This window comes from Pagrus major, chromosome 5, assembly GCF_040436345.1.
Source record: "Pagrus major chromosome 5, Pma_NU_1.0".
Taxonomy (NCBI): domain Eukaryota; kingdom Metazoa; phylum Chordata; class Actinopteri; order Spariformes; family Sparidae; genus Pagrus; species Pagrus major.
Window position 1 is genome coordinate 39,279,175 of NC_133219.1, and position 18,705 is coordinate 39,297,879.

The window sequence follows — 18,705 nt, forward strand, 5'->3', positions numbered from 1 at the left end:
AGCTTAGAGGAAAAGGGTCACATGTGAAGTGTTTTTCGCTCGGTCAGGCCGGGAGAGGCAGGTCGTGATTGACTATGACCTTTTCCAAACAAGGAAATGCCTCCTGAAGTGAACAGTGACAGAGAGATTTGAATTTCAAAAGCCACTGAATACTAAAAACTGACTTCATAACAATGATTGTTGATTCGAATGTTGCAGCAGGCCATTTTTCCAAAGTAAACTGTTGAGCTGCAACGTCAAGTAGTGTGGAGATAAAATCACAATGAGCAGTGAGGAGCCACGTCGCTGCTTGAAGTCTCTAATTTTTCCTGTGAGCAGTCAGCGTTATTTGACATTTGATTTGAAGGATGATGAAGATATTGTGTGGTCAGTAATTAATTTTCAGCCTTATGTCAGCCTTATAAAGCAGCAGTGCGTGCTGCTCTCCTCTCTTTAGCTCTCAGCCTCAGTCTTTCTGCTCAGCAATCACAAACCCACAATCTCAAATCAGCGTCTTCTTGTTTCTTTCCGCTGACTTTGCCTCTCTGATCACACCTTCAGACTCTGAGCGACACTCGACATTTGTCTCCTGTCAAACTCCATCGGCTGCCGGTGCTATCTCGACGTATCATGACATCCACGCTCAGCCAGTGTTGAAGTGGTTTGGAGTTTTTTTTATTCCTTTTCCTTTTCTTTTATAATGAAGGCTAAGATGTAGGAATATGTGGGTTGAACCTGATATCTTACAGATTACAGAGTATATACTCTATAGCATAGCTGGGCAGAACATGTAGACAGATTTAAGCAAAGTCTGCAATCAATACCTTTACAATCAGTCCTGTAGCTGTGTGTTACTGTGCGCTGGCTATTTCCGCTATTTGTAATCAGGAGCTGTCACCTCCCTAACATTCATTTCTGTCACCATATTGGCAGCTAGCCAGCGAGTATACATTTTTATCTTGGTGTATTAGTACTGAGTGCTGTTTTAACAATCATTTCCCTCAGTACAAATCACGCCTGTCAGAAAATGAAATGCTGTGGGGCAGCCATCTTTAGCAAGCTCCCTCCCACCCCACACCAACTCCCTCAAGACTTCTTCAATTATGAATTATATAGCTGGTGGAAAAACAGCATGGTGGGGAAAGTCTCAGAGGGACCAGGTCGCATCAGAAACTGTTTTGTGCAGATATGAATGTGGGTCCTGTGGGTGTGTGAGTGTCCCCAGGTCCTATCTGATACATCTCCCAAAGTCTCGTCTCAGCCCAGCATGTAAACATGGGACCGTAGTAAAGTCTGTGTTCAGCTGAGGCCTTTTCACACGATGCTGCAAAAGATGGAAGTTGTTAAATATCAGTAGACTTAAAGTTCACCCAGATATTATCCACTCAACCCCCTGCAGACGGAAAGTCGGCTGAAGTTTCTTCGTCCACGAAATATTAATGGAGCGTCACGAAAACAGCCAAACATCGCTGCAGCGTTCTCATAAACAGATTAAGTTGATGGGAACTTGTTTTGAAACGTAAATGACACAAAAAATGTGTTTATGTATCACGAGTCTGGACAGAAGACTCAACAAAAACAACTAAAAGGAGCTCATCCGGCGTAATCCGAGTCCCCAGAAGCCCCGAGATCCCAAATCTGTTTCCAGACTTTTGATAGATAAACACTTTTTTTTTTTGGAAGCACTCCTGTGGCTGAGGAAACTTCCACACAGCAGCTCAGTCTGTATCTGAGAGTATTAAATAATTGGAGAGTGGAGGGAAGCTGAACTTTATGTTTCAGTTTACTTCAGACCCCAGGTTTGATTATATGTTCTTCCTGTTGACCTGCAGAACTGGAAATGTCTTTGTATGTTAGATATTTATCACTATTTTCTATTTTTTAACACGTATTTAACCTTTAAAGGTGCACTATGTAGTTTTAACATTCAGAAGAGAAAGGTCTTCATTGACTGATAAATAATAAATCAATAATCAAACTCATGACTGAATAAACTGAATAAACACACTGACCTTAAAAGACAACACAGTTTATACTGTTTTACTTTACGTTTATAAGTGGCGGACCCTGCCACCTTTCTAGCTTCAAACAGTGTTCTGGGACCTTATTTTCCTCTGAGAACAGCTTGTTTATCCACTCATCGAATAAAGTTTTGTATTATTACCTCATTAATATTGTTTGAATTTCCTTTCCCAAAACTACAAAGTGCCGCAGAGATCGCCGTGGCTGGGAGCGTTATGGTCTCCGTCCGTCCCATTCTTCAGGGAATTTCTTCAAATTTGGTACTAGGATGAACTGATTAGATTTTAGTTTTGAACTCCGAGCTACTAAATGACAGTGAGTGAACGAGGCCCAGGCTGCTGATGGCCTTGAGTCCCACATTTTTTGACCCTGCACTTCCAAGACATTTAGACTATAACCTCCTGACAACAAAAGAAACAAATACATAATCCACCTGTATGTGGTGGTCTTAGACTGTGTCCACAGTGAGGACACTGGCCGTACTCCAACAAGAAGACAAAAAAAAGGGGGGGGGGAATGTCCTCACATCAGCATGAGTGACATTCTTGCATTGTTAGTCGAGAGCAGCAGCGGATTGTTGTTGGCAAATGGAAAAGGATGAAATGTCTCATTGATTTATGGGCAGAGGGCACGTTGCCAACCTCGTTTCCTGGCAATGGCGGCCAACAGCTGCACTTTGATGATGAAATTCATGCAAATACATGTACTGATCAGGACAACAGCAAACACGTGTGAAGGCAGAGCAGCTGTGTGAAGGGTTACGGGGACAATCAAACTCCAGTTTGGAAAAAAATGGTCAGTATTAATATATTTCTCTCTCGTTATTTACAAATGTTTCAAAATGTATCTGACGTGTAGCTTAAGAGACAACAGAGACGTGTGCCACAAATCCATATCTGTCCACGTCCACATGACAAAGCCTTCAGGCGGCCATACTAATTATGACCAGGGATAAGGTGGAAGTGTTATTTTTATCATATATTAAATATTAACAAGGAAGTTCAGGTGGTCGGGATGGAGGGGACAGACGCTTATCTCTTGTTTTCCTCCACAAGTTTCTTTTATTCATGACCACGATCGACCAAAGTAGTATTTTAACCTCAACCCATAAAGGTGTCTCTTGTCAGTCTTTCATCAACTCAGCTGGTGATGAGGGTCACAACATTTTATTACCTATTAAGGTGAAGGGAGACAGTCTTGCTGCCAATTTGCAGTCTTTAAAATGGCTGTCAGGACACCTCTACCTACAAAAAAAAAAAGGTTTTGGATTTGTAAAACATCTGCAGAGTCTAGACAAGCTAATTATTTTACGTACGTGACATTATCAGGTCTGTGAGCGAGCAGGCTGGGCCGAGGGGAGAGACACTGATGTGTGTGCACGGTGGGGCAGAAAAAGCCTTTTTGGATCACGCTCTGCTACTTTAACTGGAATGAATGAGCACCGCCTTGGAGTCTGTTATCCAACTCTCGTAATGATTATGAACCACCTCCTCCCACCTACAGCTGCACAGAAGCATGAGTCTGATTCACAACGACAATGTTTTATCATCCATCTCCTCATGAGGTTTTCATCCCCAGGTATCGTGTTTTATCATGTTTGGGAGAAGATCTGGTGAATGATAACCTCTCAGCTAATGGAAATTCACTTTCCCTTCAGGTCACTACAGGACAGGTCACGTTCACGCAGCCTAAAACAGGCCTGGAGGAAGGAGAAGACATTTTCCCTCTTTATTCCTCATCAGAGCTGAATGGAGAGCACCACGCTGTGACATGCTGCGTAACTATCACCTCCAGTGATATTATCATGGTGGGGTTTACTCTCCGTGCCATTCGGTGCACCAGTGATTATGATTACGAGGCGCTGTTGGAGGGTAAACAACCTCCGCACGTGCACACGTACCACCCCGCGACTCGAGATGTCACCAAAGCCCTGCCAGTCATTATCCGTCAGCATGCCGAAGTTAATTGCCGCAGCTCCGCAGGCTTCTGCTTAATGAGAGGAGGCTCTCTGGGCCCACATGGAGCGCCGGGTCAGCTGACGAGTTGGAGGCAGAGCTTATTAAACAGTGATGGGGATGACAGGGTGGGTGTTAATGCAGACATGGTGTCAGAACATGGCTGTGATGCATACGTGTGTCTGAATTAGCCATGTGTGTCCAGATTCAAAGGAAAATTAAAGGTTTTTACACCCAGTTTTTATATTATATTTTACAAACATTTCCAGGAACAGTAAGAAGATTTATTATAAAGATACTTGGATTAGGTAACTAGCAACTATTAGCATCTATATTATTAAAGTAACCCTCCCAACCCTGTCTGACATAATGAGGAGAATATGTTATACTCATAATGTAAAATGATCCTGACTACATGTTATAAAACAAAAAGAGTAATAAAATATAAGATAAAACATTCAGATATCAATAATCTGGTAGGACTTGTGCTCCACTAGCTTGAATGTTCATGACACCTCTGCTGAGAAGCTTTAATAACTTTAAGCTGATGATAAACATATAAAGTCTGAGTCGTGAAAAGACATCGACTGTAAGAAATATGGACGGAGCTTCAGGGTCTGAAGAATGAAGCCGATGTAGAAGTGTCTTAAATCTGACCTGCAGGGGGCGACTCCACTGGTTTCAAACAGAAGTCTGATTGTATGTAAGCTTATGAGAAAATGACCCCACTTCTGTCTTGATTTATGAGCTCAGTAAACAGTTTCCTGATGAGTTTATGGTCTCAATCGTTAGTTTCAAGTCTTCTTCATCACAGCATGATGTTCGTTTAGTAAATTATGGTCCCATTCACAGTGAAACAGACGATAAAGCAGGGTATGCTAAGTGATAAGTCGCTGCTGCTATCCTCCCCGGCTCCGCCCTCTTTTCCAAATACGGTCACTTCTGGTTGTAAAAACCAAGACGGCGACGGCCGCGATGCCAAAAGGCTTCAAAACGGTCGTCCTCAAACCAACAGGTGACGTCACGGTTTGAAAAAACTAAAACTAATAATCAAATACAACAAACAAACCAAAGTGTGTCAACTGTACAGATTGATTGATTCATATGGATCCACAGATGATCAGCAGAAGCAGCTGATCTGGTTCATTCTCGTCCTTCTGGATTCACAGTTAACTAATAACTTGTCTGATGAGTTTTGTTTCAACACGTCTGAAGCTTGAAATGCTGCTTTGGCTCAGGATGAGATTCTGAAGCTCAACTGTTTTGTCACAAGTGCTTCAAAGTAGATAATTAACTGTGTGAGACAACTATTATACAGCAGCTTGAATCTTTATGAGAGTTCAGTTTGATCACTCGCTGCTGTCAGTCAGCTGTTTTTAACCAGGAAAAGAAAAAGTGAACAGAATCAGAGGAAGAGTTAGAGAAATATCAGCAAAGCCTGAGGAGCCAAGAAATGTTTTACAACTAAAAATTTTGATGTTTTTAAATGTGGAGCAGGTTTTAACTGAGGCTTCGTTGTAAAAGAGGAAACACAGTTCAGATTCACAGAGCGGCTCCTCGTCCTGGAGCGAGTCGCAGCTCGATCAGCCCTCCCTCTTCTTCCTCCTCTCACACACAGCAGCTCCACTCTGTCAGGAGTTTCCTTGTTCCCTCCCATTCAGATCCACAGTTTGTGGTTGGGTGTAACTGAGCTGACGTCCTCATTCGCTGCACAAACACACCCTGTTCAGATCAGAGCTCAGACTAGTTTCTGTTATCAGGAAGTGAAGCTCAGTCGGTCGTTGACACTGAGAGGTGAAATGGAGCAGAGAGCAGTTCAGCTGGACCGAGAGACTTTCTCTTGTTCCATCTGTTTGGATCTACTGAAGGATCCGGTGACTACTCCCTGTGGACACAGCTACTGCAAGAACTGTATTACAGACCACTGGGACACAGAGGATGAGAAGGGGATCCACAGCTGCCCTCAGTGCAGGAAGAGCTTCACACCGAGGCCTGAGCTGCTGAAAAACACCATGTTAGCAGTTTTAGTGGAGGAGCTGAAGAAGACTGGACTCCAAGCTGCTCCTGCTGATGTGGCCTGTGATGTCTGCACTGGGAGGAAACTGAGAGCAGTTAAGTCCTGTCTGGTCTGTCTGGCTTCTTTCTGTGAGAAACACCTGCAGCCTCACTTTGAAATCCCTGTTTATAGAAAACACAAGCTGGTGGAGCCGTCCAAGAAGCTCCAGGAGAACATCTGCTCCCGTCACGATGAGGTGATGAAGATGTTCTGCCGTACTGATCAGCAGTGTATCTGTTATCTCTGCTCTGTGGACGAACATAAAGGCCACGACACAGTGTCAGCTGCAGCAGAGAGGACTGAGAGGCAGAGAGAGCTGGAGGGGAGTCGACAAAACATCCAGCAGAGAATCCAGGACAGAGAGGAAGATGTGAAGGTGCTTCAACAGGAGGTGGAGGCCATCAATGGCTCTGCTGATAAAGCAGCGGAGCACAGTGAGAAGATCTTCACCCAGCTGATCCGTCTCATGGAGAAAAGACGCTCTGATGTGAAGCAGCAGGTCAGATCCCAGCAGGAAACTGAAGTGAGTCGAGTCAAAGAGCTTCAGGAGAAGCTGGAGCAGGAGATCACTGAGCTGACGAGGAAAGACGCTGAGCTGAAGAAGCTCTCACACACAGAGGATCACAACCAGTTTCTACGCAACTACCCCTCACTGTCAGCACTCAGTGAGTCTACACACTCATCCAGCATCAATATCCGTCCTCTGAAGTACTTTGAGGATGTGACAGCAGCTGTGTCAGAGGTCAGAGACAAACTACAGGACGTCCTGAGAGAGACATGGACAAACATCTCACTGACAGTGACTCAAGTGGATGTTTTACTGTCAAACCCACAACCAGAGAACATGACCAGAGCTGACTTCTTAAGATATTCACGTGAAATCACACTGGATCCAAACACAGCAAACACAGAGCTGTTATTATCTGATGGGAACAGAAAAGCAACATACACGAGTCAACAACAGTCTTATTCTAGTCACCCAGACAGATTCACTAACTATCGTCAGGTCCTGAGTAGAGAGAGTCTGACTGGACGTTGTTACTGGGAGGTGGAGAGGAGAGGAAGAGTTCGTGTTGCAGTTGCATACAAGAATATCAGGAGAGCAGGGGACTCACATGACTGTGTATTTGGATACAATGACAAATCTTGGATGTTACTTTGTGACACAAACAGTTATTACTTTTATCACAACAGTGTCGAAACTCCCGTCTCAGGTCCTGAGTCCTCCAGAGTTGGAGTGTACCTGGATCACAGAGCAGGTATTCTGTCCTTCTACAGCGTCTCTGAAACCATCACTCTCCTCCACAGAGTCAAGACCACATTCACTCAGCCTCTCTATGCTGGACTTATTGTTTCTGGCTCTGCTGAGTTTTGTAAAGTCAAATAGACAGAAGTCATTTCAGGGTCAGTGGGTTAAATTCTGTGTTTCATTTCTTCACACTTGTTGTGTTTCCATCATTGTTGCTGAGAGCTGATTGTTGTGGCGTTTCTTCACTGCACACAGATCACCTGTCAATCAAACATGATGGGCGGTACTTTGACCTCTTCTTGTTGTTCTGTAAATGTTGGACTTTGTTCAGGCGGCGCTCCTTCCTGTGTCTGTTCAGCCACGGAGGCTCTCGCTGCTCGTGATGACTTCAGTTCACGTGATCGTAATCAATAAGGAGATGCTTCATTATTTGCTTGTACACAGCTGAGATTCTGCTCCAACAAACTGATTGTGTGGATGAAGTGAATCTGTTCATGAAATCATTGAAACAAGAGTGGTTCAACAGACTTCACTGATGGGACGTGTGAACAAACTGAAGCTTTAAATCATCAATAAACAAACATGAACAAAGTCTTTTCTTCTCGTCTTCATTCAGGGTTTCATACAGAGCATATTTACAGTCATGTAAATAGATGTATAATTCATTTTACTTATATTTCTGATACTTAAAAACATTTAATATCAGATACTTTAAGACTTTCACTTAAAGCTGGGGTCCGCAGACGGAGTCCGAGTCCTCCCGAGCGGTGAGGAGGAGAGTGTATCAGTGCATCGTTTTCATCACAACATCTAACTACAAGTAGCTCCTCATGTCTCATTCACCTGTAAGTGAACACCTCATATTATCATATTGAACGTAAACAACAAACACAGCCATTGCTAGCACTGATCAATCAATCAATCAATCAATAAGACTTTATTTGTAGAGCGCTTTTCATACATCGTAATGAAAAAGTGCTTCACAGAATTAAAACAGCAACAATTAAAACAACAACCCCCCCCCCCCCCCCCCCACACACACACACACGTATCCAGCTACTTAAAACACAAGTAAAATAAAAGAATGAGTAATAATAAATAACTAAATAGTAATAAATAAATAAAACAGGGCACTAACAACAGGTACTGTGGAACTGAGGAAACTCTATCGTTGATGTATTTCACTGAGGAGACACTAGAGGCAGTAAAATAAAGATAAAATAATAAAACTCTAAAACTAAGAATTATAAAATACTAAAGGAGGTTAAAAGTCTAAAACTGCTTTTTAATCGATAAAATAAACAAGTAAATAAATCATAAATAAAGTAAAACAAGATAAAACTAAATAATTAAAATAAATAAATGAACAGTGAGTGAATGGATAAATAGAATAAAGCCAGGTTTAAGCAGGATAAAAACCAACAAGAGAAAATAAATACTCCATTCAAATAGACAGAAACACTTACAGACAGTAGGTGATTTGTTAATTTTTAACAGGGGGGACGGCCCAATGGGAGCACCACCCTGCCCCGACACACCTATGTACACCTCCCAAAGGACATTGTTGCAGGATGCCTTAACCATAACTGTGATGTTGGGCCCACAGATGAAATCGTTCACTGTGGATTTCAAAATGGGCTCTGAGCTGAACTCAGTTTCCCAGAATTCCCCAGTCTTCACACCTAGGTGAAAATTCAGCTTTGAGCTACTATTGGTCAGGGTGACAGACCATCCACTGAGCAGATAGTCAAAACTCCAGCTCCTTCCCTTGTTCCCTCTCTTCTCTCTTGTCCTCTTCTCTCTTCTCCAAGTGCTTCTCCACCTCTCTCCTCAGGGGGCTGCTGCCCTCTAGTTCTCTTCTCCTGGATTCTTCTGGGCCTCACAGCTGCTGAGAGCTGCAAGCTACATTCCCAGCAGGCCCAAAGAACTTCTCCTCACAGCACCGAGTGGTCGATGTGATGCACATGTGTTCAATCTACGTGTTTGTTCACTGCTTTGGTGTTATTGTGATCTCAGGTCAGGTTATTGGTAGTTTGCTTTGCTACACGGTTAATTTGACGTTAGTTGAATGATGCTTCACACAGACTCAGGATCTTTGCATGCAACTAACCATCTTCTGTAACCTGGCATCACGTCACACACACACACACACACACACCTGTATATAGTACATGTTAGTTAGTGTGTTTTCATCTTTGTGAAAAGAAAAGACTTTTGAACCTTCATGCTGTTTATTTAAAATTGTACAAGAGTGAATGTTGCCAACCTCGACTCTGTCAAGAACTCCACAATCCTTCAACCATTACAGCTGTTGTGGTAATATTGGTTGTAGTTATTAAGTTAATTATTAATCAGAGTTACAAACAGTTTGGTACCTTTTCTGAGACTGATTTGGTGAATTGGCTCTTTTCCCTTCTTCAAGGGTGGTGCCCCGAGGTGATCTAATGTAAATTGGATCTTATTGTTAATCATAATTAATAATTATCCCTGATAATCATTAATTATTATTGATAGCCAAATTTAACCCAAAACTCCCTAATGTTGCATGAAGCACTACATAATGGTGCCCCGTGTGAAGTGAGCACAACTGTGAAATTTCTAATGCTACAATTCCATTTTATCCAGTTTTCTTCCTCCTCTCCCTGCTACAATTGTCTTTTTATAACTGTATTAAAGTAATGAGTAAATACACCTTTAAGTTCTATGCAGTGGACTGAGTTTATTCAGGCAGGATGATCTCATGTTTCTCACAATACACTACAAGCAGGGTCATTTTAAGCACAAGTGCTTCAAAGTAGATCATTAACTGTGTGAGACAACTATTATACAGCAGCTTGAATCTTTATGAGGGTTCAGTTTGATAACTCGCTGCTGTCAGTCAGCTGTTTTTAACCAGGAAAAGAAAAAGTGAACAGAATCAGAGGAAGAGTTAGAGAAATATCAGCAAAGCCTGAGGAGCCAAGAAATATTTTACAACTAAAAACTTTGATGTTTTCAAATGTGGAGCAGGTTTTAACTGAGGCTTCGTTGTAAAAGAGGAAACACAGTTCAGATTCACAGAGCGGCTCCTCGTCCTGGAGCGAGTCGCAGCTCGATCAGCCCTCCCTCTTCTTCCTCCTCTCACACACACAGCAGCTCCACTCTGTGAGGAGTTTCCTTGTTCCCTCCCCTTCAGATCTACAGTTTGTGGTTGGGTGTGACTGAGCTGACGTCCTCATTCGCTGCACAAACACACCCTGTTCAGATCAGAGCTCAGACTAGTTTCTGGTATCAGGAAGTGAAGCTCAGACGGTGGTTGACACTGAGAGGTGAAATGGCGCAGAGAGCAGTTCAGCTGGACCGAGAGACTTTCTCTTGTTCCATCTGTTTGGATCTACTGAAGGATCCGGTGACTATTCCCTGTGGACACAGCTACTGCAAGAACTGTATTACAGACCACTGGGACACAGAGGATGAGAAGGGGATCCACAGCTGCCCTCAGTGCAGGAAGAGCTTCACACCGAGGCCTGAGCTGCTGAAAAGCACCATGTTAGCAGCTTTAGTGGAGGAGCTGAAGAAGACTGGACTCCAAGCTGCTCCTGCTGATCTCTGCTATGCTGGAGCTGAAGATGTGGCCTGTGATGTCTGCACTGGGAGGAAACTGAATGCTGTCAAGTCCTGTCTGGTCTGTCTGGCTTCTTTCTGTGAGAAACATCTTCAGCCTCACTTTGAAATCCCTGTTTATAGAAAACACAAGCTGGTGGAGCCGTCCAAGAAGCTCCAGGAGAACATCTGCTCCCGTCACGATGAGGTGATGAAGATTTTCTGCCGTACTGATCAACAGACCATCTGTAGTTTGTGCTCCATGGACGAACATAAAGGCCACGACACAGTGTCAGCTGCAGCAGAGAGGACTGAGAGGCAGAGAGAGCTGGAGGGGAGTCGACAAAACATCCAGCAGAGAATCCAGGACAGAGAGGAAGATGTGAAGGTGCTTCAACAGGAGGTGGAGGCCATCAATGGCTCTGCTGATAAAGCAGTGGAGCACAGTGAGAAGATCTTCACCCAGCTGATCCGTCTCATGGAGAAAAGACGCTCTGATGTGAAGCAGCAGGTCAGATCCCAGCAGGAAACTGAAGTGAGTCGAGTCAAAGAGCTTCAGGAGAAGCTGGAGCAGGAGATCACTGAGCTGAAGAGGAAAGACGCTGAGCTGAAGAAGCTCTCACACACAGAGGATCACAACCAGTTTCTACACAACTACCCCTCACTGTCAGCACTCAGTGAGTCTACACACTCATCCAGCATCAATATCCGTCCTCTGAAGTACTTTGAGGATGTGACAGCAGCTGTGTCAGAGGTCAGAGACAAACTACAGGACGTCCTGAGAGAGACATGGACAAACATCTCACTGACAGAGACTCAAGTGGATGTTTTACTGTCAAACCCACAACCAGAGAACATGACCAGAGCTGACTTCTTAAGATATTCACGTGACATCACACTGGATCCAAACACAGCACACACACAGCTGTTATTATCTGAGGGGAACAGAAAAGCAACATACACGAGACAACAACAGTCTTATTCTCGTCACCCAGACAGATTCACTGACAAGTATCAGGTCCTGAGTAGAGAGAGTCTGACTGGACGTTGTTACTGGGAGGTGGAGAGGAGAGGAGGAGTTTGTGTAGCAGTCGCATACAAGAATATCAGCAGAGCAGGGAGGTCAGATGAGTGTTGTTTTGGATTCAATGACAAATCTTGGAGGTTATATTGTTCCACAAACAGTTATAACTTTTATCACAACAAAGTCCAAACTCCCGTCTCAGGTCCTGAGTCCTCCAGAGTTGGAGTGTACCTGGATCACAGTGCAGGTATTCTGTCCTTCTACAGCGTCTCTGAAACCATCACTCTCCTCCACAGAGTCCAGACCACATTCACTCAGCCTCTCTATGCTGGACTTCTTGTTTTTGACTCTGCTGAGTTTTGTCAAATCAAATAGACAAAAGTCATTTCAGGGTCAGTGGGTTAAATTCTGCGTTTCATTTCTTCACACTTGTTGTGTTTCCATCATTGTTGCTGAGAGCTGATTGTTGTGGCGTTTCTTCACTGCACACAGATCACCTGTCAATCAAACATGATGGGCGGTACTTTGGCCTCTTCTTGTTGTTCTGTAAATGTTGGACTTTCTTCAGGCGGCGCTCCTTCCTGTGTCTGTTCAGCCACGGAGGCTCTCGCTGCTCGTGATGAGTTCAGTTCACGTGATCGTAATCAATAAGGAGATGCTTCATTATTTGCTTGTACACAGCTGAGATTCTGCTCCAACAAACTGATTGTGTGGATGAAGTGAATCTGTTCATGAAATCATTGAAGCAAGAGTGGTTTAACAGACTTTACTGATGGGACGTGTGAACAAACTGAAGCTTTAAATTATGAATAAACAAACATGAACAAAGTCTTTTCTTCTCGTCTTCATTCAGGGTTTCATACAGAGCTGACGGAGAACATGTCAAACTAATATGAGTTGACATTTACATTCATGTAAATAGATGTATAATTTATTTGACTCATATTTTTGATACTTAAATACATTAAATATCAGATACTTTAAGACTTTCACTTGTTTGAATGAAGTCTTGAAGATGATGAAAGCCTTTTCTTTACACTTCCAGCATAAACAACCAACCCATTACAGCTCTTACACTTTACGTGATGCACTGATAATAACAACTGAATTAGTTAAGACTCTTGTTTATTCCATTTTTTGGAACACATGTAAATAAATAACACTAAAATAAAAATAGTATAGATTATAAACACAGATCAGTGTTGGCCAACAGGTCAGGCTGCTGATGTTGCAATCCTCGACTGTTTGTGATTGTCAGCATTGGTTTTTTTTCCCGATGCTCTTTCTATTGATTTTTAAGTTGAAAACAAACACAACATATAACACCCCCCCCCCCAACAATCTCAGCAATAAGAAAAAAGAATAAGTCCAGAAATAAATAACAAGAATAACAATAGTAATAATGACAGGAAGAAAAACAGACAATAATGTTTATCATTGTGTAGCCCAGTAAATCCCTCATTTATTCAGGGAAGGGCCCTGAGTTCTTTAAATCACTTAACTGATCAACTAATACTGAATAATAAGATAATGTATTTATATTTCTCTTGTGCTAATGCACTCTTTTAAATTGTCTTGGGTCTCTTTTAACAAAATAATAATGAATCACCAGACTGAAATCCATTTTTAAAATTAATGAACTTCTTATTTACTCTTCAAATTGTCAAATAACAAATGAAATAATATTTAACACATCTCAACAACTTCAGGCGTCATGGCAATATTTCCTTTCAATTGCAACACACAATGTAACCGAATTCAAGCCACTTAATCCACATGCACATTTAGCTCAGTGGGCCCACACTCATTCACTACACACCTGAGCCGGCATATAATAACATAAAATATAGAAACCCCCGTTGCAGGCCTGATACGAAGCTTGGGAGCGGCGCGGCCCAAAACTTATGGCCGGCTCACTCAAATGAGCAAAATAAAAGTGTGGTACCTTATTCCAGTGTTATAAGTCCAGTCTGCAGCTTTAACCAGTCTCTCAGTCTCGGTGATGAAGAAGACGGCACACAGGTGTCCAACGACACAACGTCTCCTCCAGCGAAGTGCACTGAGCTTTAGGTTGATACTGTAATGTCAGCTCAATGCAGTCTCTGATAAATCTTCAGAGTTTCCACGCCAGAAACGATGAACTAAAGCCTTTGTCGTAAGCTGGGTTAGCTAAACAGTGGCTACGAGTCCGTTCACTTGAGATGGGTCTGTCTGCGGCCTGCAAGAGAGAGGCGTGTCGAGTAGTGATGTCACCTGCTCATTGAAAAACATTATTCTCAGCGTGGTCTAGTGCAGCAGTTTAAAATGAGTAATAGCATACTTTTGATTATTATTACCAGGTCGACGGTGACATGAACGGGCCATATCAGTAATTGAGAGCTTGTCCACAAGCATTTGTGTTGTACCATTAGTTTGGTTGAAGTTATTGTTCAAATTTACATTCAAACACGTACTTCCTACAGTCACAAAAGTTACAGTTTCTTAATGAATACATGCACATCACCCTGAACAGATGAACAGGCCATAAACAGCCACTCTACTAGCTTACTAAATATTGTGTATAAAGAAGTGAACTAATACAGTGCAGAGAAAGCCATTTGTATGGGTTTCTACTGAGGGGTTAACTATGTGCCATCAGGTTTTTGTCAGAGTAACAGAAATTGTCTCATTGTCTCCTTCTTGTTTGGAGTCATCAGGGAAACCCCAAGAGCGAGGCAGCTAACAGACTGGGTTGCCTTCATCTTCAATGTGCTCTTACAAGAAGTATGACATGATTTGTTCATTTACATTAAATTATTAAAATTGGCACTATTTAATGTTGTACATAAGGGTTTTTAATATCACATCTCACACTTGCAGTTGAAAGAACCTTGAAATAGAACAACACAGATGTGTAATGTTAAAATTTTTAGAGCATTCAGACACACGTTCTTAGACTATTAATTTTTTCCCCCTTTTGTCAAATCTTACAGAGCCTCGTACACTATAAGATTTGACCAAAGGAAAAAATGATATCAAACTGGACACAACATAAGGCTACATTCAGTTCAGTGACTTTTTTTTAATTTAACAAATGTCAATTATCCTATCTAGGTGACAGTTCACACCCGGGCTGAAAAATTTAACCTGACAGTGCCAGAGGCTGTAGCCAGGTTCAAAAGGGGACCAAAATATGAACCATGGTAAGATTAATATGTAAAGAATTGATGATAGACATATTTCAATGTGTAATGCAACATGTTATTGAAAACCATTTAATGTTTGTTCTTTTTTTGACAGTGAATTGAAAATGATGGAGGAAGCCTTGGTCGGGCACTTACCAGAGGAGGCAACAGTGAAGCTCCAAGCTTTCAAGGGCAAACTGGAAAAAGCCCTCTCCTCTGAGGCATTTCTCAGCCGGCTATAAGATAAATAACACAATAAATTGTGTGAGAAGCCTTGAAATGTTTTGTATTTTTTTTATATTTATTATATAGTTTGTTTTTGTAGAACATATTCAGTTTCTACATTTCACAGAGCCATTCACATGACACAAATTCATAAAAAAAACATACGTACATAAAGTACCAAATTCCAAATTAATGTGATAAGATCTCCCTCTTCACTACAAACACATTTGACAGACCAAAAACAGTAGTGATGAATGGCCACTTGTCACAAAACGGCCATGACAAAGGACGGAGATGCACACAAAAGCCAATTAACAAAGTATTTATTTAAATACGCTGCTGACGACCCTGCTGATGTCAAGAGAGAAAGCAAGGGAGCAGCACTGCTCTCTCCTCAGTAACCTACAGAATGGAGAGATTCGCAAATGAATTCCCCATTAAGGAGTAATAAAATTATTCTCAAATCCTGCCTTAAAAAAAATCTTTTCCCACATAAAAAAATAAAAATAATAACAACATTTGTACGCTTTTGAATACATTTATTATAGGGCAAAGGATGCGTAGGCAAAAACGTTGACTTTTGTGCAGCTGGAACATGCTCAAACTATTAGTAGCTACTTGGGCTCATATCCCTTTAAGAACCGTGTGTAGGGCGGGCCTTGTACTGACGGGGGGCGTGTCTACTCGACACGCCTCTCTCCTGCTGGTTCACTTTGCTAATGCATGCTAACAACATACACTCAGTATGCTAATGAGCTAACAGACATGTGAGGCTAATGCACCCATCTTTAGCTGCTCACAGAAACGTGTAGCATGAGTATCTTGACACGGACTCACTAGTCTTAGACACCTGCTACACACTCGTTGCACAAACTCTTCACGGTCTTTGTTATTCCTCAAGCTACACAAACTTAGCTCAGACTATCACTTCCTGTTACTGCCCGCCCGTCCATCAACCACCTCAACCAATGAATGATCATAATTACTCGTTCACAATACCACTTCCTTTTTCAACCATGAACTCTTCAAAATAAAACACAATAAATAACAATGCCTCTGCATCTTTTTAAATGTAGTTATTACATTGTACCCTTTTAATCATCCATGAAATAGCTTTTTTAACCCTTTTATAATGTACCTTTAAACCATTTAAACATTTTTATCCTGATGTAACATTTAACCTTGACTGTGTGTTTTTTTTTGTTTTTGTTTTAACAAAGTCACCAACTTTAATCTCAACATCATTTTTATTACAGTGTAGGGTAATTTTGACCTGGTTACAATTGTACTAATAAATTATTGATGATCAGTTCAGTTCAAACAAATATAAATAAAGGGGTCTGGCTATTCTCTAGTCCCAATTAAAGAAACTTGCTCTGGCTGTAATAACCAGATACAGAAGAAGAAAACATAACCTAGTTTGAAGAGGACGTATTAATGGCAGCTGTCATCGTCTTAACTCGTGAATTTGCAGTCAACGTGCTCATAAATAGTAGAAAAGGTGTCCACATCTCATAGACTTCTTCAGCTCTGCCTTTTACTATGAATGTTAGTTTTTCAGGACACTTCTTTGATCCATTGTTCAGAGTCTGGTCTGTCACAATCCTTCCATCTTAAAGCGATTACTCGTTCGGCTTGTAAAAGACAAACATTGATTAGTTTCCGTTTCTTTGCATTTACGTGTCAATCTTCAGGGTGTATATGTAGCAGACACAGTTCAGCCTTTAGAGGAACAGCAACGTCTGTCAGGTCCATAACTTCTCTCTGAGTTTTCTTTTAAACCTGTTGAGAGCGTGTTATAAAATATGGACAGTTGTCTCCTGCCATGTCAATGATTTACTGCGTACTGTTCAGTGTCACAAAGTTGCACAGTAGTTTTAATGTGCGAACATATGAAGCTCCTAATTTGTAGGTATTTAAACAAGTGTTTTCTGGGGAGATTATATTTGTGCATTAGTTGTTGGAATGACATCAAAGTGCCTTCACTGAACACATCTCAGACTTTTTTGAGCCCGAGATCCATCCAGTGTTTGAAACCCATATCCTGCCTCCCTGGTTTGAAATCAGCATTGCCCCCAAATGGGAGTAAAATATGAAAAAGTAATAGTTTGATTCATCAGGGCATGGGCCTCACACCAGGTAATTATTGTATTTTTATTATTGTAAGTATACAATAAGATTTCATGGTGAAACAAAAAAAGTAAATTAGCAGCATTCTACTATTATAAATATGCACAATATATTATGCAAGTCAGCCGTCTACATTTATTTTTATCAATATCATACAAGGACTAAGTGCTAAAATTTAAGATGACTTACTTATTTGTCCCTCGGAGGGAAATATAGTGAACATAAAGGCTGCCACATAACAAATACATACACTTGGTGCAGTAACAGACAGAAGTGTCAGAATGTTTAAAGGACCATAGCAGCGTTTCTACATGTCGCTGTCTCCTGTCAGCTTGGTTCATTTCATTTGACTTTAGCCGCTACTGTGTCGTCACTATCAACACAACCGCTGTCCGCAGTGTTTAGTCACTGATTACGGCACACAAAGGGTTAAATGTCGGTCTCTGCTAGAAGTCCCGCCTCTAACCTAAATACCGCTCCCTGATCGGCTGCCGGTTTCTCGCTACCTGACATGTGATTGGCTGTCCCCACTGTCACTCCTTCTGCTTGTAAAAACTACCTGCAAGCTGCTGGTTGGACCGGACGAGAGGCAGCGCGTGTTATCTGCAGCTGCCAGTGTGAGTTGTCAACAGGTTCGGCATTTGTTCTTCCTGGGTCACGTCAGCTGGATGGATTTTAATATCAGTGGCGTCATTTACATTTGTGTTTGTGTCTGTTTGCGTGCGTGTACGTGTGTGCGTGTTTGTGTGTGTGCGTGTGTGTGCTGTATAGGATTTGAAGGATGTCAAAGAAAAGAAAAGTGGATATAAGAGACTTCTTTAGGAGTCAAAGTGTGAGTTACTTCAAGGGTGTATAGGTAGAGGCTCAACAACACAGATACTGAATAAAAGAGAATATTTAATGCCAAAGAGAAACACTTTTTTAAAGTTATTTTTAAGAACACAAAGAAAGAAAATTTGTGGTGGAAATACAGTAAAACCTCAGATTCTAGATGATCATGTGGTTTTATAATTATAAAATATAATTAGTTAATATTAAGTAATCTTAATATTTAGTAAAAGCCTTTTTTGCTCAGGCAATAACTGAACCATCGAGCTCTGTGATCATTGTATCCCTGATGTATCTGCTCATGTCATGCATCAACATATTTCTGTAAGGTGACAGACAGCAGAGAGGCTGGAGGAGATGGAGGAGGAGAGGCAGGAGGAGATGGAGGAGGAGAGGCAGGAGGAGGTAGAGGAGGAGAGGCTGGAGGAGATGGAGGAGGAGAGGCTGGAGGAGAGGCAGGAGGAGATAGAGGAGGAGAGGCTGGAGGAGAT

General features: G+C 41.8%; 1 protein-coding gene across 1 annotated transcript; it reads left to right on the top strand.

Moving 5' to 3' along the window:
• The first annotated feature begins 5,737 nt into the window (after nt 1-5,737).
• LOC140995716 (uncharacterized) lies at nt 5,738-12,698 on the top strand. The gene is made up of 2 exons (XM_073465793.1): nt 5,738-7,396; nt 10,437-12,698. Exons 1-2 carry the CDS (start codon nt 5,756-5,758, stop codon nt 12,240-12,242), a joined length of 3,447 nt encoding a protein of 1,148 aa, XP_073321894.1. The 5' UTR covers nt 5,738-5,755; the 3' UTR covers nt 12,243-12,698.
• The last annotated feature ends 6,007 nt before the right edge of the window (nt 12,699-18,705 follow it).